We start from the raw sequence: 24134 nt of genomic DNA, 5'->3' as shown, positions 1-24134 counted from the left end.
CAAAAATCCTACCAAATTGTATACTACTGTATATAGGCTATGAAGGTTGCAAAGGATTCATTCATAACTGGTCATTCACGACTGTGATGCAGTCAATCAAAAGAACACCAAAAACATTACATCAATATCAATACCCCTAAAATTATTAAAAAACCGTACATGGAAAGTTTCAATGTGCAGTATATTATCAACAAGATCATATTATCATCAGAAAACTTCTTGTCTTGAAACCACTCTCTCTCTCCAAGTATAATGCTCACACCTTATTTAAAAAAGACAACCAGCAAAGAAGAACATCCAGGAGTGTATTCAATTTTAGAATCTCACAAGAGAAATGAAAATAGTAAAATGAAGGTGCAGAAGCTTGAGCAGACCATACGTTGATGATCGCTGATTTATGCAAAAATTCTACCAAATTGTATACTATATAGGCTATGAAGGCTGCAAAGGATTCATAAAAATAGACAGTAGTGATAATAGGTCACAAATTAGAGTGAAATCAGATGATGTGAACAGAACAATTGATCAGAATGACCATTTTAATACTTTACAGAGAGTCTTAAAACATTTAGACAGTTCAAAATGCTCTACTGTACAAAATCAAAAATATATAAAACAAATACATATTTACTGTACACACAGGACAATACAGTTATTATTACATGTAATTAAATACAGTACATTCTACTGTATGTGTGTCCATTCACACTGAATTGTTCTTGATTGTCACAAGCAATTTTTTCCCCCAAATAAAACTAGGCTCATATTTTTCTTCAGTTTGCAGAAAATTATTTTCAGGATCTTTTTCAGTTCAGAAACAAGACTCTCATTCATTAATGCATAAAGCCACATTTTACTATATTCTGCATAAAGAAATTGAAACTATTTTACTGCTATATGACTGTCCCAGCTTCCTATGAAGCAAAATAAGCCAAACTACCATGGTAATTTTCATTTTAAATATTGACTTCAGAAATCAAAACATCTTTGATAAACACTGCTAAAATGTCCCTTTTAATCTTAGAGCAAACAACTTTACGAGTCAAACTATCACTGAAACTGAAACTTTTCATTTTAAGGCATGCAAACAACTTCAGTTGAACTAACTTCAACTATTCAGATTTAATCTCCTCTGAGAATTAGTTTTCAGGATATCTAGAAAGAACAAACTTCCCCTTGTAAGAAACAGCCTGCTTCTGGCAGTTAAACTGATACTGGTGTTCATATCAAGTTCCTACCGTGCAAATTTAATTCTCCTCAAGAGTGTGGTGAAAGATACTCTGCCACACCTTCATGAACAAGGGTACAGAATCTTTGCAGTACATAAACAGTGCTTGCATTTGATTCCAGATCATGGACAGGCCAGTATATAACATCTGAAAATTGCTCCTGCGGACAATAAACTCTCACTAAAGTACAATTTTAACCCCAACTGCACCACTGCAATTGTCACAATCATCCAAGATTCCATTTCACTGATACCATTATTAAAGGAATACACTCTTCGGGATCAGCTCTGGGCGGTGAGAGTATTTTGGCCGGACTGTCACAATCCTTTTCCATACCCAAACCTGATCGAGGAGCCAGAAATTACAATGTTAAGCAATGACAATCACTGTCACTGCTCATAGCTGAACCTGACTTTAAATTGTGTTTTCTTTATGTAATAAGACAGGCTTGGAAGACAACTGTACAGTAGAGAATAAAAGCCAAAAATGAATCAATTTTTGAGACTTAAACAACATTTTCCAGGATGTTTCAGACAGCAGTCACTTTTCAATGTAGAAAACATTAATATGAGACATCTACAAAAGTTGAATTTCATTTCAAAGTGGCTATACAGACATTATTAAAGCGAATAGAGCAGTATTGCTGTATAGAGACTAATGCTACATACTGTATCTAGCTGGGTAGAAACTAAGAGGATTCAATAATTGCAATGAAGTACAGATGAAAGAATGTGACAACTTCTTTCTAGCTGACACTCAGTAAGTAATCAGGTTTGGAATGTGAAATGATTATTAAATGATTTTGATTTCATACATTTAATTGACCGTGCTACAAAGATCAAGAAAGAAGTGAATGAAAGTCATTTTTATAGCAGATTGTAAAAAAGACTTTGCTAACCATTCATGCAACATACAGTATATACTGCATAGCCTTGAAAAATGTACATCTCGGTTGTGAAATCCTAGCAACCCTAGTTACTGCATCTAGCATTTTACAATTGTGAAATTAAATAATGCTATTCAAACTAATGCAAGCAGTTTGGGTCAAATGTCAAGGTAATTCTTCCTGAAGTAATTTCAGCACACTCAAAATATGATGTACTGAACATTCGGCAAGGATTACTTGTGAAACATATAATATAAGGTAATACTGTATAAGGTGAAGAAAGATCAAATGATCATTGGGAAAAATAACTATTTTCATTTTTAATGTTTCGAAACACTTCACAAATGACAAAAACAGACTGAAACACATTTTTAACAAACTGCTCGAAGAGATATTTAACACCTGCTTGAGATACAGTACAGTTTTTCAGCAGAACTTCTGACTTCCGATATCATGTTAGTGGATGTTCTGTAGAGGCCTGAATGTACAGAATTAAGCCAAAGATTGTTAAAAACAACATTTAAGAGACACATACGGTGTCTAACACTTTATTTTTGCAAAACACATTTTATAAATACATCGGGAGTGCGGGGGCTCTGTGGCTATGGATCTGCACCTGTGGCTGGAAGGTTGCTGGTTCGTATCCCGCAGTCGGTAGAGGAATCCTACTCCGTTGGGCCCCTGGGCAAGGCCCTTAACCCCAACTGCTCCAGGGGCGATGTACTGTATAAATGGCTGACCCTGCGCTCTGACCCCAAGCGTCTCTACCTGTTTGTGTGTGTGTGTGTCTCATGGAGAGCAAGTTGGGGTATGCAAAAGACAAATTTCTAATACAAGGAATTGTATATGGTCAATAAAGTGATCTTACACTGTATTAGGTGGTCAGCAGTATGAGATGAATGTATGAATCTAGAAAAAAGATCCCAGCTCAAAGGTAATTTTGCAAAATGAACACTCTCGCCAATAAATGGAGTGTTAGGGAAGGACAGAACAAGTGAAATGTGTTTCTGTTTATGAGAGTTTCTCTTTTGTTCCTAAAGCTGCTTTTTGCCAGATAAAGATTCTGTTTATACTGTGAAAAACATATCCCATCAATGAAAAAGAGATTTTGTTTTTAGCATGCTTGGGATGGAAAGAGCTGTAAACAAGATGAGTTTGCGAAAGAAGGTTATTAATCATTACTATGAATGAGCAGCTGCTAGGTTAATAACACTATTCATCTACTATAGGTTGTAAACAATTTATAAATGGAATTTGCAACCCCTAGAGTGTCACCAACATATCTTTAAAGGCACAGCACAAGGTCCTGTTAAGCCTCAGTTTCAGGAATAACATAATATCCACTTCCTCTCCTGCCATTTGAGTGATGCTTACACATGAAACCATCACAAATGTAAATAATTCCCTGCTGTTCTCCAACAGCAACCGTAATAATGGAATTTACTAGCTGAAAATGCATTGCTCAGAGTCTCCCAAAAGCTAGACAGATTTCATTGCTGGTGTTATTCTAATCCTTTACTTTAAACTAGGCATAAAGATTTGGTATTACTACGGTCCATTTGCCAGGGGGGCTGTCAGTTATACAGTTTATATGCTCAGTAGTCAGGTTTCCAGCGACAGTATGATCATGACTCAGAATATTTTTCAAAGATCTTCAATTTACTAGGAACAGACACACACCATTTTTAGTATTCCAATAAGTCACCATTCTCTCCACCCTCAATTTTACACTATTTTATGTTAAAGATAAACTTTTCAGAAGTTCATCCAGTTAAATTATTTTACAGCATAGACATTTGCAGCACTGTGCAATACTATAAATAATATACAGCAGCAACAATGTCATCATACATTAAAGTATATTGTGAACTGCAGTCTGTAGGCCAAAAGAAAAAATGTGATGCAGACAATTGTATAAATATGAAACATACTTCATGTTTGCAAGGAAAGTCATTGCATTATTAATTATATATCAAGACAGAGTAATGAAAACAGAAGTAATAGAACTACCAGGGAACAATGACTATTACATGGTATGATTTGAAGCAAACTGTCACTGTACATCTGGCATGCAAAACATTTGTTTTTAATTTCTGCAATTCAGACAAGAAGAAATGAGACCGAGATCAAGAGAAGTAGGTACAAAATCAGTATAAAATGAATAGCAACAGTTTAAAAATATTCCACTTGTAGCACAAAAGAGATTAATTCCTAAATCAAAGGCTTCTGATAAGGTTTATCATAAGAGATTAATAATAAAACTCTAGTGTAGGCAGGAAGAAATCAAAGTAAAGCTGAATTGAACATTGGATTGAAAAGTGGAAAAAGAACAGGAAAGACTGTAAATGAGGATGAATGCTCAGTGGGATCCGGTGATACAATTAGTGCAGTACTACAGGGACCTGCTTCAGGGTCAATGCTCTTCCCAATTTATAATGATCTAGATTCTTGCACTGTTAGCAAACTAGTCAAAATCGCATATGTTAAAAAAATAAGAGCATCAAAGGAAATTCCACTAGGCAAAGGTTACAATTAATATATACAAGTACAAAATGTTTTTTTTTACTTATTTATATACACAGCAAGTAAAGAATGTAATATTTTGTAGGTAGCTAAATAAACTACAATGGAAAATACTGTACCAGAAGATGATGCTGTCTAGGAACCTTTGTCTATTTTGATTTTGTAATCAGGTATGTATGAAAGAGCTGTGGTCCATTTGAAACTGTAAGCAGTATGGAATCAAAACAGTCATACAGACATTTGACCTACAAGAAAATGAGTAAGTTATTTCAGATTGTTTTGTTTTATGCATGACAGTTTCATCAGTGCAAACAAAGATGTCCTTTCCATTCGTTCACCTGAACCACAACTCTTCATTATTCTTCTATACTACTGCGTTATCCCATAAGAAAGCAGATCCAAATCCAGGTCCAGGCACATCTCTGTACAACAAGGCTTGAGCACCTTCATAAAAACACTGCCCAACCCATAACCGCATTCAGTACAGAGCTTGGATTGCTCACCACAAATTCCCTTACTGTAGTATCCACCTCTACGTGTTTTCCTTTAGGGACGGGTACAGTTTTTGAATTTTTTGTGACCCTGGCTGTTATTGAATACTTTATACTTGTTCTACAATTGTAGTTAGCACAATGTTCACAGTGTACTGTACATTACAGTAAACTGATTGTGACCCCCCTCGGATACAGCATATGCTAAGAACTAATTAATATGAAGCCATGGCTACAGAAATTCAGTGAATTAAAAAGACATCTTTTCCCTCAAGCAAGGAATCCACAAAATCAACAAAAAATAAATATGAGTTGAAAAACAGCTTAAAATAAAATCTACTGTAAATCAAAAATCAATTACAGTTTGGAGTAACTAAAAAGGTTAACAATGATGGTACAGTATAATGTTCATACTGCCTCTAAGGGCAAAAAAACAAACAGGAATATTGGGGTGCACAACAAACTCTCAACACAGACCAAATTGCTGAGTTTCCACTAGGAGGTTTGAAGGGGAACTTCAATTCCAGTTTCTCAGACCAGTTATTAGGTCTCGGTAACAAAATAAATTCATCGTCGCACAATTTTATAAATTCTGAATTAAGCACTACAAAATCACAAACATTGTTAAAGTACTGGATAGTCGCCATGTTGTCAAAAAAACCCTGGTCTTGCCACAGGCGAGAGTGAGAGTTCACACAGATCGGGATGTGAAACGGCCCTTCCTGCTCACTAGTCACTATAACGATTAATGTAACGCAATGTACGAGGAAATTAAGCACAGGTTGTGCAGCAGACATTTCACCCAAGAAATTCTCCAATGTGATCTGCATGCAGAGCTAACAAATAAGTTGTATTTGTCAGAAAAAACATCTCAAAGTCAAGAGCAATATTTCTACTGCATTAAAAGAGATGTAAGGTATTCACAAAGCTGCTTGTTTACAGTGTAATAATGTCCCTTCACCTCCGGAAGTTCTGTTGCCTCATTCTTAATTGTAGAATATGACACTGTGCATACCTGGAAATTTAATCTATTTTGTGATGTAATGTAAATTGGAGGTTTTACACATTATTGCGTACATTTTGCTTGACTTGAAATGCACTCATTAAAGATCATTTCTAACCCTGAAATATACAAATGCATTGCAGTTCCCCTTTAAATGATGAGCAAAACGATGAATAAACATTTATAACAACATGTACAGTATAACAGATTTTAAAATGATGTACAATTCACAACTATCATATTAACATAGACTTGCAAGTTTTACATACTGTAAAAAGCATTATCATTACGTTTTAAAATGTTTTATCTGAAAGGAAAATGAAAAGAAAAAGATTGCAGTAAGCTTCATCTGATAAAATGTGACTGACAAAACCTTACGGATACTCTATCGTACATATCTCTGTAAAAAGGCCATTGCTCAACAAGGAAAAAAGCAGCAAAATAAGAACTAGAAGTTTAATAGTGCAATGAATTGTGTGAATTTTAAATACAGTGACAAAATTTACTTTACCATGTTTAAAGCAAAGGGGTACAACAACCTTGTAAGTAAAGATAAATGAAGAATTGCAAAAAACAACTACAACAAATAATTACAACACTTTCTGAAGTGAGACCTGAGGCCCATTGAACAATTCATGCTCGTTGCATACGAGCATGAATTGTTCAATGGGCCTCAGTGTTCACTAATTTGACCATTAACAACCTAGTGGTTGACAATGGAGCAGATAAGCACTTAATTATAATAATTCTAATGATAAGAATTCCCATCCCCTATTTGGATCCAGTGTGAAGAGTACCACCTGATGGTAAGTGATCAAATCAATAGCACTCAAAGCAGCAACTCTCACAATCCGGTACTGACCAGGCCCAGCTTGTCTACACTGCTGAAGAAAAATACCCCATTGCAGATTTGTATTTTACTATTTGTAGAGGACTAAATTGGATGTTTATACTGTATTTATACAGAAACAAATGCATACATTCAGTATAAACATGTAACATTTTCACCTTTGTAACAGTAAAGCTGTGAGATTAGGACTGTTCCTACTTATTGCCTTAAGATGTTACTGAACTGAAAACACAAAATTCAGATCAGGTTGAATAACAAAAACATTTACAGTGAAAAAATAGATGCACCGTCTCAAAAATGTAAAATACTATCATCATTATACTATACTCATGACCTACCTGTCACCTTTTTATACAATAGGTCAAAAACAATTATCATACAAACCAATCTTAGACATAGTAACTACAGTGTATATAAATAGCAGATTCTTGTTATGCTTCTCATTTTTTTTCTCCATTGTACAGGGTTTTATCTTCATTACATTTCACCGTTTTAATTAAACATTGTATTTTCACCGTAAAACTTTACAAACAAATTAAAGTAGTTCAAGTAGAGAGCTGCGTCAGGATGCGTAGGCTGCAAAGGAACAAATAAAGGTTTATTCCACGCTTCAGGTGACACACCTGAAGAAGGCTATACAGCCGAAATGTGTTTCTTTTCTTCTCTTTTCAGCAAAGAAATTAAAGACTTGTCTTATATAATGATTCTTTAAGCATCGGAGCTCCTTTACGAGAATCAACTTTCATACAGTACTGTATGTAAACAAATTCAAGGTCACAAAATCAGAGGGAGTCCGATTTGCAAGTCTACAGAACACAAGTTACAGGATAAACAGAACAACTGATAAAGATCTTCATTCAACACAGCTTTTAAAGCTTGGTACTTCAAAAGTAAGCAATTTGAGTTGCAATTTGACTTAAGAACAGCTACTTCACAGACAAAAGGGGAAAGCACAATAAAAAAAAGAAGTGACAAGAGCTATGAGTAGCATGTAATATTCCTGATATGACATAAAGGGAAGGAAAAAAAGATTTTGAAATGAGTTCATTTTAGTTTCAAATAAGATGAGCAAAGCATTCTAAATACAACATAACAACAAGTCTTTAAGTGCATCTGTCAAGGAAACCTTTAAAAATTCTCAGCACTATATTTAATGGCATTATTTTGTACTGTTCATATGATGCAAAGGCATTCTAATATATGAAACCTACACTACACCATCAAAAAGATTAGTTAAAGCAGCATATGTGCATAAAGTGATTGGTTTATTATCTTTGCTTATATTGCTTTTGGTTATGCATGTACAGTACTGCAATTCACCGTTGCAATATCTCTAATAAGTGCAGACAGACATATAATAAGGTTTGATAGTATGAAGTGCTTCCTACAAAGTACTGTACAGGACACTGTACAAAAGGATGGGTTAGCTCTTTTAATTATTTTTCTATCTCTTCAAACTCAAATTCGAGTTCAAATTAACTTCGTGTAATATTGCATCACATCATGTTAACTTAAATGCACACATTAATGAGCTAATAACTTGTAAAACAAATCTCAGAAAAAGCCTACAGGGCTGAAATCATTCGGTGTCTTTTTCAAATTGAAGAAATCGGTCTAGGCTTTGCCATTAAGTGACTCACAGTCGACTGCCAAAGTTAAGGCAAATAATTAATGTATGATGAAACGAAGGATAAGTCTTGCTGCCAGGCGACTGCAGACTGAAATTCCAACATGTAAAACTCACTACCTGGGACCTGGGACCTGGGACAACATGGGACAGCTGCCCATGCTGAAGTATGATTCAGGACAGGTGAGGGAAAGTGCTCAGCCTGTTAGCCATCTGTCTTACCTGCACCTTGTGCACCTCAACACCAACACCTACTGTATATTTCAGCATCTCATGACATTTTTGCCTTTTTTTTCATCCTCCTACTTTAAATATATAAAGGGTACAATGGCCAGAAACCAGTGAATACCCTTATGTTTCATGAACAATAATCTCAAGGGGTGCACCAATCTGACAACACCATGCTGAAGCCCTTGCTTCAACATTTACGGCAAAAATAGAGATAATTAGTGATCATACCCATTTTCTCCTGGACCATTTTATACACACTCTTGTGCCCCATTAACAAATAAGGTACAGAAAGATTGAACCAATTTGATTTAAAAGTTTGATGTCAGAGATTAAGAGAAGGGACACCCACTAGAATTCCAATGATAATGAATGATAATGAGTAATGAAAATGGGAAAATGTTATATGGGAAAAAAGTACTCATCTTGTAGACTCCAATAGTCCACAATAACAAACACAACAAATAATAAGAAAAGCTTTTATTTCTACTTCCTTCAAGGTAGCATTTTAATAAACTGTTCTTAAATTTAAAGAAATTAGCTACACACAGTATTTCAAAATTCAGGTACAGTAAACATCATTACAAAGTCAAAATGATGTGAAAATTAAAGAGAAAATTGCATAAAGTATATAAAAAACTTTGACACAGTGTTAATTTAATTTACGCAGTGACAACTTCATCCCCACCACCACCCACAATGCTGGGGACAAATTTAAAATAGTTTTTCATAAAGCAGCTCGATCAAATTTTATTTTGTCTGCCTGGCACAACTTAAAACGTGCAGCCCTTTCAGAACTACTTTCAATATCAAATGTTAATTAAATATTCCCTGTGTTTCTATACATTACTCAGACTAAGTACTATAATTGTAGAAGGTTCCATCTAGAAAACAAATCTTAGCAACACCATCCCACTGATTTTTCCAACAAAAATAAAGTAACATGTCTGGACATACATTTTACATTGAAAATAAGCTGTTAATAGTCTTTAATAAAAAAATATGACTTATTTCATTTTGATAAAAGAGATTAGCAATAACTGTCCAGTTTTTGCCAAGTTGTGCAATCTGTTTTCAGCAGTTGACTTAGAATTAGCTATTGTATGATGCACAGAGATAACTGAATCAATGGCGTGGGGAACAAATATAATACTGTACACCAATCCTCTAAGGTAGGGGCATACTATTACAAAATGCAAGGTGAAGCGAGAATGCAAATCATTTTACGTTACTGTGGTTTACGCAAAATATGTAGCCTTTGTTTTGGCACGTGTTCTTTATTTTTTGAAACAGAGCTGGCTACTGTTTAGAAAGGGGAACACTGCGATTTGAGGTCACTGTGGTGTAACAGAACAGTAGTGTGGTGTTCACTTGACGCACAAGATTAATTATGCTCTAATCTTGTAGAGAAACCATAAATTTCACCAGTTAGAGTGATAAGTCTATAAAGAAGTATTCTTGGTCGCATATTCTAAATAATCACACCCTGCTATACTCTAAGCCACCTTCACTAAGTGTGTTTAAAATTGAATTGGAGGAATTACACATACGGTAACAGAGAACAATCTTTGAACATATTTAAGTATGTTAACATTTATCGTGTGTGAATGTCTGCATATGTAACAGTGCTGAAATTGTTACTTTCTTATGGAAAGCAACATGAATGAACACATGTAATGCTGAAGACATCACCTTCAGGTCTAAACACAGGATTTCCAATCACATACAGTACATAAACACCACTTCATTCACTCATGTGTTCACTAGTTCACTAGTGATTTTATCCAAGGCAACTCAGTTGCTGCTTCTTTTGATGTTTTTAAAGTTTGCCTTAAAACTAATGCTTTTGATCCCTTTAATTCTTCATCTATTTTACTTTTTAATTTCTCAGTTATATCTGGTTTATTGTATATTCTGTATACTGTACTGATTTTATGTTTAATTTTATTTTTTAATTTATGCAACGTGCCCAGAAAAAGGAGCTACATAAGAATAAAATGAAACTCACAAGGGTTGAAAGAAGAATGTTGCCTCTGTGTTAATGCAAATACAATATTTTAAAATGATATTTCAAACAGTTACATTCAATATAAAATAGTACACCTACAGTATGCTGCAGTGTTTTTTGCTCTTAACAGGAAAATACACAGTATATTAATAGATTTCTCCCTATGGGATTCTCATTATACAGAATGCAAAACATGTGTTAATTAAGCAATATTCACTGTTCAACGTCAAAAAGGAGAGATGCCTCTAGCTTAAGTTTTAAACTGAACCTTCTCTTTTTGATACCTGCTACAGAGCAATCAGTTCTTGCCCCCTGCATACAAACTCATCCAAATGACAAACTCCATACAAACAAAACAAAACAAACGTCAGCACATTTTACAAATTGCTTTGGTATTCGAAGGAAGGTAAGTTACACGTACACGGGTAGTTCTTGCTACACTTCTGGAGCACACTGCTGGGGAAGAAAACATGTTTCCGCACTCCTGTTTCATCCTGCAGCAGATTCCCACTCAACTTCCTCACTGAGCGGCAGTCCTCCTGGCGTTTTTAATTGACATGACAGCAGAACGCACATGAAGAAGGGCATGTTTCCACAGTGCAGCCCGCAGACCACTCGAGTCTTAAACTTCAAGAGATGCTTTCCAGTGCCCTCGTTCTTAAGAAAGCAAGCATGTGTGACACAAAACCAGAAAGAAGATCAAACAAGGGGCTTTGTAATGCCAGAATGGCTTCAATAAGGAAGCCATGTGAAAGGAAAAAAAAAAAACAGGTCATTAAGATATCCACCTCATTACTTAGATATGAAAAGTGTAAATTGATAACATTTTCAGAACACGCTCAGCAGCAGCATGCCTTGAAAAGAAAAGCAAATAAAGCTGGATGAGAACAACGGAGCGAGACCATGGCAATTCTCACTCTGCTATCACCCCAGAGGATGGGCCACGCTGACCAATGAAAGGAGCAAAACGCTTAATCAGGATCACATGCATAAAACGGCATGACTTTTCTGCCTACTGCCGGTGCTGGTAGTGAAAATGCGCTTTGTAAATAGTGCCACACACTAACATTCAAGCCCGCCTTGTTCTTTCCCTTTCAACAAGTAGTCTCTTGCATATCTGTTGGGTCACAACAGCACAGTTCCTATGTTCCTATGTGAAACCAAGATACCGCCTTTAAAGACTCCAATAAATATGTGGACAACCTGCATTAGAAGCCATGTACTCACTTTATTACGTTTTATGTTTAATAAACATATGATGTAGCCAACTTATTAATTGCACCTTTTTAAATTTTATTCAACAGTTATTCATCCCAACATATATACAGTACATTCTATCTGATTTAACGGAGTTGAGACATGATGTCTCAGTTTGCAATCGGAGTTCAATAAATTGAGAAAGTTTGCCGTTTAGTAATGTTTAGTTTTACATTTATAAAACCCTATTACTGGATTATACTGATTCCAATGAAGGGTGTATACTGTATATACCATGATAGAAGAATCGTTTTTTTAAGATCAACCAAAGACTTAACTTGTTCAAATACGTACGAATACAAGCGAAACAGAAATGCAGTATTGTCAAAACAGTTTAAAAAATGAAAACAGAGGGGTCTGAGGTAATAAAGTGGGAGACATGCAAATGAAAAGGCAAGGTTATCCTCCGAGTATGAAGTAAATCAAGGGAGCTGAAGGCCGAGTGATGCAGCTAAGTTGTTTTAGGAATCCTTTCTAACTAAAATGACTCCCCATAAATATTTTAGTTGGGCCAGTTCTGAGTATGCAGAATGGCAGCCCTTCATTCCTTAAAGGAGTGAAGTCATTTATCACTGCTTCCCCTCATCTGCTGTGTAGTGGGACTACAACACCTGGCACGAGTCACGAGTCAGGAGTTGTACTTTAGTGGTAAACTGGCCCCTCTCCTGGATGCAGTATGCTTTGCGATCAAACGTTACCATGCCAGTAGTACTTTCAATAATTACACAAAACCGAGGCCACAAGCGGAAATTACTTGGAAGTGCAGTTAAAACCAAGAGCAGGAGGCACTTCTTCACTCAAAGGGCTGCAGGGGAATGCAGAAAACGATCCCACCATGTTGTTGAAGCTGACACAGTAGTTTCTTGTAGGAAATCAGAATATGAGAATCTCAGGCCAATTACCTCGTATCTGCCAAACAGGCTACATGGGTCGAACGGCCTCTCTCGTTTGTAACTGTTCCTATGTGGTTCTTCTTATTATTAATACAAAATTAAAATAAAACATTGTCCTTTCAATGGGTAATTTATTATCTCTTTTGTTATCTTAGCTTAACTTTAGTGCAATTAACAAATTGTGGGAACAGGCGAAGGAACCTAATTGGTGTAATAAAGCAGTACATCAATTTACATTGTATGTCTAACGCTGGCGGATGCACTTCATTCATGTTTCTTAGACAACAGAACGGTGTTCGTTTCAAGTTCAAAACGTTGTAGCATTAGGCATAAAATAATATTTGAAAATGTGCAACATTTTAATAGTGTACAAAGATGATCTTTTGTAGTGCAATTTGTGTAATTCTCAACAGAATGGTGACAGCCATTCTGCTTACAATAAACTAATCTTCACCAACAGGTAGTTTATTGTGGTATTCTGACACACTTAATACACTCTCCGGATCAGCAGACAGAATTTCTACAGCAAGGATGGGATAAGCTGTTAAGAGCCACACATAGATAATTGGTTGTACTGGAAACTGAAACATGCTTCACATTCTGGATTAATCATAGAGGAGCAGGCGAGGCCAAAACGTGAGACTGTTTTTCCAATCTTACTGAAATCTTTTTTGGTTAAAGTTTGCTATTCTTAATGCACTGCATATCGTGGAATATATGTTTTATCTGTTTCATTTGACAGGTACCAGATTAAAATAATTGCTATAGCTATTTTACCAGGATGTTAATATTTTTTGACTAATCCAAATTCAGCTTGGATACTTTCCAACATTTTTCCCAACAGTGACCAATGGTAATACAAAGTTAATTAATGGCATTCATTCTCCTTACTTTTACATGCATATCATACTCAAAATAGGCTGTTTGACTTTTCTCTCTAGTCACATTTTTCAACAGAGCTAACCTAGACAATAAACCTAGCCCTGCCTTTTCAATTTTCCACATTTATAATGACATTTTGCAAGTATCCTCTGAAATTCATTAAGCAAAAGTTATTTTACTTTTTATGTTGACAAAGCCATAAAGACCAAAAGCAACACTTTAAACAACTTTAAAACTTTAGAGGAAACGGGCAAATTCATTTTTACTAAAATCAGGACAGTCAGCTTCTAATTAAGATAGTGTCCTTCACAATACAGAAAAAATAAAGCACAATATAATTTATTGCTAAGACCTAGATAAAAAGTCAACTACTTGTGAGTTCTAGTACCAAATACTAGTGCCAAAGCACAGTTCATTAACAATTGCCAGATGATTATAAACAACTGCTTTCATTGTACATTTTTAGAAAGACAGGGGAACTCCACAGGTTAAACACTTCAGAAACAGTGTTTCGAGGCATGAGAAAACAATATTAAGGATTGAACTTACTTCCAAGAGAAAAAGAATGGAGTCCAGCTCCTCCCTTTGTGATTTGTTCCCTGAAATAAAACACAGGCAGGCACGGCATGTTGAGAAGGACAAGTGGAAAATAAGCACAGTCCATTCCACATAGAACACACTCATTGTCTTGACATGAGCCTACTCCATCATTCTTTCTCTTAAAAATATGGGTTCATCTGAAAGCATGAGTAATATCAAACTTGCACTTGCTATTCCTCACAGAATGAAACCACAATCAAGAACATTTATCGGGAATTACCTATTATTATAATAAGTATAAGCCATCATTGTATTTTATAACCAATATGAACATTTACTTTAAATGACTAAGGCATTTGTCATTCACTTCATTTACTTGTTGATGAGGTTAAATATACTTAAGTTTCATCCAAGACAAATGAGTTAAATCACTTTAAAAATCTCTCCATCGCATGAACGAAGAATGGCACAGGACATCAGAAAATACCTAAAGGGCTTCTGTTAGCTCAGACAGACCCAGTCTCATTAACACTGACATGAACCTTACCTTTTTGTTTTAAGTTACTTTCCAGTGTAATGAAATTTTCATAGAAGATAAAATAGATTTGAGAGCAGTTGTTTTCAAAGAATGCTTTCAGCTCCCCCCTTTCAAGAATATCTGCAAAAAAATACAACATTAAGAACACTAAGTGAGGAAGACCACCAGCAAAAGTACAAAAGATCACAAAAAAATTAAACAGATGACAAAATCAATACAATGTAGTGCCAGAAATGTCTTGAGTCACAAGTATTTGACAGTTGAGTAATAGCTACGTTTCCACAGCACAGGGTCTTGAGCTGAAACTCAAGGTGGTACAAGGGCAGTGTGGTGACTCGGTGCCTAAAGATCTGCGTCTGTGGCAGAAAGGTTGCCGGTTCATATCCCGCGGCCGGCAGAGGAATCCTACTCCGTTGGGTCCCTGAGCAAGGCCCTTAACCCCAACTGCTCCAGGGGAGCTGTATAAATGGCTGATCCTGTGCTCTGACCCCAAGCGTCTCTCCCTCTCTGTGTTTTATGGAGAGCAAGTTGGGGTATGTGAAAAATACAAAATACCTAAAACAAGAAATTGTATATGGCCAATATAGTGATCTGATCTTATCTTGCTACTGTACCCCTGAGCAAAGTGCTTCTGTAAACACATTGCTGTATAAACCGATCTGCAGGCTGTCATTTCAAATTCAATTGAAAATTTGTTCTCAATTAACTTAGCGGTTTCGAAAAGGACTAAAGAAATCACAGACAATACATTTGTTTTAACCTAACTATTTCTGAAAAAAGAAGAGATGGGCTTCAGGATCACCAAAACGTGAAAGAAAGATTCAACTACTTGATAAATCTGTTTTATTGAAGGTCTACCATTCCGGAACAATTCGCAACATTGATTCATTCTTACGCAAAACAATAGAAACCTTACTATTCCCTTGACCGTAAACATCCGAGACACATTGAATATTGCAGATAACAGTATTCATAATACATGAGAATTGGGGATGGTTTTACTATACTTGAGAATGTTGGGGGATTTTTTCAGTTTATGATGTGGATTTTTGTAAAAGCATGAAGTAGGACTAAAATCAACAAAATATACATCCTGAAAGTGAAAGGGTTGGAATCATACCATTCTCAGACAGACCATAGTAAGGGCAACAAAGTTCAATGTAAGTGATGGAAGTGTAACAAGAGTCTTTTTAATCAGCACCACAATATTATGCAGTGTTCAAAAATACATGGGCAATTAGCATATTGCTCCTACCGCATTCAAATCCTCCGGAGTCTACTTGGCAACTACTGTTAAATGTTGTGCCTCTGACTTTGTTACACACTCCAACAGATCAGAACGACAGATGTTTCTCTGTTGTTGAAATCTAGGGCAGATTCTCATTTAGTTAAGACATTTTACCTTCTCAAATCCAACTGTGTGAAGTTAAGCAGTAGAAATATTAACCATCAGCAAATTCTCCATAAATAAAATCAACATTTAACAACAACTGATGTATATTCCCTCACCCATTTTTCCCTTTTCCTATACCACCTAATGATATACTGTAGATTAATTAATAAAAATATCTCTTTTATCTTGTAAATAAGGCACATTCTGACAAACTCATCTTTCAAAAAAAATAAATAAAGTTTTCTTATTGCAAAAATAATAATAATTGCTTACACTTATGAAGCGCTTTTCTGGACACTCCACTCAAAGTGCTTTACAGGTAATAGGGACTCCCCTATACATGGATGATGCGACGGCAGCCATAGTGTGCCAGAACGCTCGCCACACACCAGCTATCAGTGGGGAGGAGACCAGAGTAATGAGGCCAATTCATAGATGGGGATTATTAGGAGGCCATGATTGGTAAGGGCCAATGGGAAATTTGGCCAGGACGCCAGGGTTACACCCCTACTCTTTTCGAGAAACGCCCTGGGATTTTTAATAACCACAGAGAGTCAGGACCTCAGTTTTACGTCTCATCCGAAGGACGGCGCCTGTTTACAGTATAGCGTACCCGTCAAACCTGCTGAGCTTCAGTGGGTTGCCAGTTGTGAGTTGCAGAGTGATATGGCTCTGCATAAAGTACTCTAGACAACAGGTGAAATCTCATTCAGCCAGGGTTAGACAACTGATCTGCTGAAGCAGCATTGATCGTATTTTCCCTGTTTTTCTAACAAAATGTTTTACCTGTAATCACAGTCATGAAATATCAGGTTATGAAAATATTCAGCAAAACCGAAGACAAATTTTCTAACCAAAGCCAATCAAAAAAGCCCCATCTCAGCTATTCAAAATTAAGCACAGTAAAGTGACAAATCACAGAGAAAAAAAACATGTAAAAAGTGGTTGCCTACAGGTTAATATCACTAACCGAGAGGTAAAAAACGTTTGGCTAACTATGCCTGTCATATATAATAATGTTATAAAGTATAATGGACAACTACTCTATAAACTCGAATGGCAGGTAAAATTTGAGGCACATGAGTTCTCGATATTCTGACATAAATCTGGTGACAGTATTATTCAGAGACAGATTTGACAAAACATTACATGACATACGCACTATCATACTGTAGGTAGAAGTCAATGCATAATAGAGGCCTACTGTACGTGCTACCCAGAAGCACAAAATGCTAGCCCTGTAAACTGAAATCACTATGGAACAGGTTAACAGGCCACAAAGAGGACAGTCCTGCATCCTAATAAAATAATACAACTCAGAACTTAATCTCCTTTCCCACAACATGGATTCCCAAAAGGAATCTCCCTAAATCTAAAAATGCATCACCCAACTAGCAGAGAACATTTTTAGTCTAATAATTCCACTATACAGGAAATCAGAATTTCCTCAAATAAACAGGATAGCAAGCCCTCTGTAATATTCAGATTACTTAGGCAGAATCTGGTCTCCAAGACCTCTCACATGGCACAAACACAGAGAAAGACAAGGGTGATTATGTCCCTCCTTCTTTATGCGTCTTCTTGTATCCGTTTCACTCTACCCTCTGTCTTCAAAACTTCTCGTCTTCTTCCCTCTCTGTTTTTATGCTGCGTTCTATGGCTGTTGGAGGCTCTGATTAACTTAATTGACCAGAGTACACCACCAGAAACCTCAGCTGCAGCTACAGTATGCAAACCTCAAACCATACCTACAGTAACGTTCTAGGCTCTCTGAATAAGGCCTTGAATTGTGCGATCAGAATGTGAACTGGAAACTTCACCGACTTCATGGTCAACTGGATCATAACACTATAAAGAATATTCTATTATTAATTTACTGTAGCTGGGTAAGTCATCGTAAACAAATTCCCCCTTGCAAAGGGGGAATTTACTGGGGCAATTTAATTATAGCTCAAGAGTATACCAGTGGTAACAGAGGCACTAAACAATTAAAAAATACTAACAGAATATTAAAAAGATTACAATGAATTCTCTAAAGCAGGAGTAACTTGTGTTACTTGTCTTATCAAGATACGTAGCTTTTGATACAAAGCATCGACTCTAGTCCGTAAGAAGGACAGGGTTGTCACCTTAACAAAACACCAATGGAACATTCAACACCCAAGCAGTTCATTCAATAACTCTGTACAGATGGGCTAACCTTTCATGAGACCCTATAGCATGAACTTGCAAAAGACAAACTTATTAAACCTCCATGCACTTTACTTGCATGAAATTTTGGCAGCAACCTGCATCAGATTACAAAAAGGGCACTTGGTTTATATGCGGTGCTCTGCATATACAGGCTATCTATGCACTTAGCTTTTTCAGGGTCTATGACAGGCAGTCAGAGTGAGTTTCTGTGTAAGAGGAGCTTAAGGTCATTATGCTCCCAGATACTTGATATCCAAGCTCTTCTTCATTAATTGTACAGTGTCTCCTCACCTGACCTGTCTTTGCAGGTGTCCGAGGTGAGAGGGCGAAAACAGCACACACAGGGCACAGGGGTCCCCGAGCCAGCCAGAGATCTAAACCGCTGACGACGAGAGCCGAGGGGATAAAAGCAGAGGACCAACTGTACAAGTGACCTGACGACAAGCCAAAAGGACTGCCAAAGAACAGCCTGGGAAGCTTCTCAGTGGCTGAAGAATATTTTTTCCCGTCACTAATTTAGTTCCCACAGCAAATACATTTTACTTTTGGAACGGCTGAGCTGTTTTGTGTTTACTACATAAAGGGCATGACTGCACTACGACTAGGAAGACCTGCTCTGTGCCCGGCCTGTAAAAGTCACGCCACACCATTAATTCACCATTAATTAAAATGCTTTCAGTTTTATGCTTTCAACAGATAAAAGCTGCCAATTCGTACATTATCAGAACGTGGGTAACCCTGGTGAGGGTGACAGAAATCTGAAGTCGACTCTAGAAGGCGGACAGAGTACACGACCCCCTGCTCTCATCCTGCACTTGGCCCATCGCCAGGCCACACAGAGATGGATGACTTCAGACCAGCGCACACGTCTTTGCCCAAAGTAGATATCTTTATCACAGTGCGTTTAAAGTCATATTTCAAACACAGTACCTTCCACTCACTTCAAGTATTACAGAACCTATTTACAACCCTGTCTTTATCTTATTGTTTCCCTCTTGAAAAATTAAATATCACTAGTGTCCTGAAGTTTACACCTCGAATTTCCACTTTCTTTATGCGTTGCGCACATTTTGTGGAACTTTTCTATGTTCCGGCGGGCGATTGTGATAATTATTCACAGATACAGTATGGAAATAAGTTAATAAGTTAACTTCAAAACACCTCAACTTTAAAATGTTAAGGTAGTAAAAGAAGCACTAATGAAATGCCACAGTCTTCTGTCATACTGGAGTCAATGTCAGTGTCATGGTGGGACATAGGCCGAAGAACAAAATCCGTAGAGCCTATTACTCATGATATAGCCTACCCCTTGAATCAAGATAAATGGCCCTATCACTCTGTTCATTGACTCTGTCTAACAAGTGACATTTTCCTATACATTGGTTTTATTATTCATAAAACAGTAATGCTGATGTCATATTGTATTTCATACCAGTTTCCATAATGTCATACAGTTAGTCTAATATATAAACTAAAAGCATACTTATTGCGTTATAATAGCAGGAGAGAATAAAAAATGTTCACTACAAGTATACTTTGATTTATTGCATTTAATCAAAATGTATTATTTGAACCTATTTTATAGCGGTTGACTGGTTTCTAACGAGGAGGAAGATTTTCAATGTGGCAGAGCAATGCATCTGTATTCCTGACAGAAGGTTGCAGTGTAAGGAAGGCTAGAAAAAAAAAACAAAAGCACCCACTGGCATTAGAGAGGTCTTAAATCAGTTACTGCACTACTTAAACAAGATGACACTCTGTTCTCAACAAATACACTAAAGGAGAAACTAACAAAACAGACCAAAATAAAAAATGATCCAGGCGATCCAGAATAGCTCTTATCTGACCCACTCACATTTTCGGCTCTCAACACTTCTCATTGTGTTCTGGCCTTTCCTGCTGTGCAGGAAAACCTGCTGACTCAGCAACAGCATCCAAAAAGAAAAGTGTTTGCTCCGCATTGTGTGGCGTTCACCCCTGTGGGTGTTTCTTCTCCATATATCCTCAGGTCAGAGGTCAACTGCAGCAGCACACCCGGATAAGGGAGGGGTGCTCCTCCGACGATAAGGACACACGGAGCCACTTCCTACAGCATTCCAGCAACAATGCTGGAAAGCAGCTGGAACTTCTCCCAGTGCTGGAAGAGGCAAAACTCTGCCATGAGCAGCTGAGCAAAGGAGATTCCAAATAAAGGCACCGATTATACGCTGCCTTTTACAGCTACACTGCTCCACGCTGTCACACGAGCAGAAGGAACTTAGGACTATAAGAACCATAAAGACTGCGCGTTTTGGAGTGGCGCTGTTTTCCTGTCCAGATAAAAAGGAAGAAAATACGAATTCCTAGCATATGCAGAAAAAATGTGAATAATCATGTCAAATTAGTTGCTCAATATTGGATTTCCTAAAATGCTTACAAGGCAAATCTGCTCATCTGCGTTTTATACACAAAGTAGAGAGATCACAAATCGGCTTTAAATCCAATGCTCACTCTAATTCACACAAAGCACACAGATTTGGTCTCCACTCACATGCTGAGTACATGATTCTTACAAGGAGCACCCTTTGCTCAAAACGCCTAGCATATTTCTAGCATAGGATACACATGCAATTGGTTAAAGGCAAATCATGTGAATTCCATTCATCTAATGTGCATTTATAAGTCAGAAGTATTGGCGTGTTGTCCTTGAAATCACGCCAAACTGTTACCATCCACTCAACGGTAGGGTATCACTGCTGTTTGTGAAATTGGTTAAGCTCTTTCTTTCTGGAAATTAATGACTCAGCTGAAACGAATTACTCTACAAGCTTCAGAGAAAGAAATATCCAACACATAAAATTCAAGGAAAAACATCTTTTGCTGCATTTTGTAGTAACTCCAAGACACTTTTTAACCACACCTACTGTATGTTAGCTGGAAAGTAGGACAAGTTCCTTTCTTTGCAAATAAATATTTATGAAAGCAAAAGGTTCATACGGCTGCAAGACATCAGTAGGAAACATCATAACATGTTAACACAGTAATGGATATTGCACAGGATAAGACGTTAAGTAGTAAAATGTGCTTTTCACTACTTAAAACCTCAAGAGGAGTGCACTCAAATTAGGTCACAAGCTAAACACACTTAAAGAGTGCCCTCATAATGTTCCCCAAATTCACCTCATAATTATAAAGTCATAATGATGGCTTTTTAAAGATATAAAAGCTCCGATATGAGTTTTATCATAATTTCAACAATAGGCTGTAATTTACCCAAGTGCTAAGACACTCAACCCTACCACACAGTTTAAGAGGTACAAATAAAATGTAATCTAAGAGTGTAAAACACCTTGATTGCTGAAAAATGTCCGACTGAATTAACCTCACCTAATAATGATTAATATTCTCTAACGTAATTATCAATATCTTAAATACAGACCATCAGAATTTTTCATATGATACGAGTATTAAGAATCCATTATAGAATTTAATGATTTTACTATTGATTCTACAATATACAGGGGGGGGTTTGTTTCCTGCACAGTTTTCAAAAAGGTATTTAACCCTAACAGAAACATTACATTAAAGCACTATTAATAGGAAACATTATTAGGTCAATTGGAAAGTAGAGTGATATGCCAGCTAGCACTCCATTTTGCAGGAATCCAGTATAAATCAAATGCAAGATTTGCTTCGTAAGACATTTGGATATCATTTTACTGCTGCCAAATATTTCCAAGCAGTATTTTCTCTTAATAATTAGTTTAGACATTTTATGTTCTAGTATTTTAAGCTTCTTGAGCCAGACCCAAAACTGAAAAGGTTAAAGGAAGCTTAAAAGGCTCTGTGTACTTTTTCACTTTGCTCTATTCTGTTTTTTTAATTATAGTTTTCTTTTGACATTTTCATAAATATATACCGTAACTCAAACCTTATTAGATTTTCCCTTCAAGAGAGCAGAATTGTTCACTTGGAGAGGGTTTTTTCAGCTAAGACTGACATGCAGAAAAATACTCCAAATATGACAAATTTCAATACGCATCCTTCAGGACTCCACAGTCACACAGTACCCCATGATAAAATCATGAACAACAAGAGTGCGCTTGTTCCTCAAAAGATATTGATGACCCCAAATTGCCAAATCAAATGTCACTCTATTTTAGTCAGCTAGATACAGTATTTTATTTCCTGAAACAAAACTGAAGCTGTCATTAATTGAAATATCAGAAATGAGGCAAAACTACACCTACTCTTCAAGGTTTACACTCCTTTAATGTACTTTGTCATGCTACCCTGTATGTACAGTACACACCTTAGCTGCAAAAGTTATGTGAGTCATAAAGCACAACATTTGATCAGAAATGTATTTTAACAAAAAGGAATCCGTTTTCTGAACGGTAGAGCCAGAGGCTGTCTTTTTAGATTTGGGACAAATTAAGACTGATTTGGAGTTTGATTTTTGTAATGTGTTGTAATGAGACATTTAATACACACAAAATTTAAAGTACATTTTTTTTCCCACTTTAAGCCCAAGGGTCATGGGAGAATGGAACAAGTTACCCAGCCGTGCTCTTTCAAGAAATGGCTGGACGAGATCCTTGGATCGCTTGACTCCTAAAACTCCTTTCTAGATTGAGCTATAATGAATCTAAATCTAGAGGCACTTAACATTTCATATTAAAGTATTTCAATCTTCTAATGTTGTTAATACAGGCAGAGTAATTAAATCTTATTTTATGCAAGACCCAGTATGTCTTTCACAAAAATTAGCCTTTCAGATCAGACTCTACATAGCCCCATGAATTCATGTCTTTCTTGGATCAATGCCTAGCTTGAAACATGCCTATAATGCATATTTATAGAAACTGAAAAACTATGGTTTGATTTAGTAGGGTACTATGGGGGTGACAGTATGTGCAACTGCATTTGGAAAAAAAATGTTTTCAAATATGAAATTACCTATAGAACGTGACATTCTGCATAAATACACGCGTTAAGCAGAAACATTCTTCTTCTAGACTATTTTAGCTTAGTCGCAAATATATATTAGAAAGCAATCACTGAAGCCTATGAAGGTTACTTCAATCCTCAAATGTTCACAGTAAATACAGTACAGTTCACTTACATTGATTACATTGATTACTTACATGATACCTCAGATCCCTCAGTTCTCCTCTACTTAAAAGCTCTGAGACGTTTAGATAAAGAACAGAAAAAATGAAATAGAAGAATATGGCAGATGCAAGCTAGGATACAAATGTTTGCTAAGAATCAGGACTAAAGAAGAATAAAAGGTTACAAATATTAGAAATGGTGGAGATGTGTGGAAATAAACAGCGAGAAAGCTCAGAGGATACAGTTCAGCCTTTGAACACTTAACTAGGAAATAGTATGTAATTTAACACATCCTTAATAAATTTAGTTTCAGAACTTTATTCACCCTAGTGTCAATACAAACCACTTGGAAATGGCCTCTCAGTGATAATTATCTTTTGAAAAATGTTTTGCTGAGCTCAGGATAATATTAAGGCCAGACCTATTAAGAGCAATGCAGGTCTCGAGTTCCTTTAGTATGGAATATTAATGGGGTGTTACTGAGCAACCGGGTGAGGAC

General features: G+C 36.5%; 1 protein-coding gene across 10 annotated transcripts in view; it reads right to left on the bottom strand.

Moving 5' to 3' along the window:
• The window catches only part of ralgapa2 (Ral GTPase activating protein catalytic subunit alpha 2), a 198778-nt gene that overhangs the window by 154991 nt on the left and 19653 nt on the right, over positions 1–24134 (bottom strand). For all 10 annotated transcript variants that reach the window (XM_088626655.1, XM_088626653.1, XM_088626654.1 and 7 more), the window contains exons 2-3: positions 14965–15075; positions 14427–14476 (exon numbers count right to left, since the gene is read on the bottom strand). In XM_088626655.1, coding sequence (XP_088482781.1) covers positions 14427–14476; positions 14965–15075 — 161 coding nt within the window. The remainder of the gene's footprint in view (positions 1–14426; positions 14477–14964; positions 15076–24134) is intronic.

Source organism: Lepisosteus platostomus, chromosome 3, assembly GCF_059453375.1.
Source record: "Lepisosteus platostomus isolate fLepPlt1 chromosome 3, fLepPlt1.hap1, whole genome shotgun sequence".
NCBI classification, from domain to species: Eukaryota; Metazoa; Chordata; class Actinopteri; order Semionotiformes; family Lepisosteidae; genus Lepisosteus; species Lepisosteus platostomus.
Note: the sequence above shows the minus strand (reverse complement) of the source record. Positions and strands in the feature narration are given on the sequence as shown.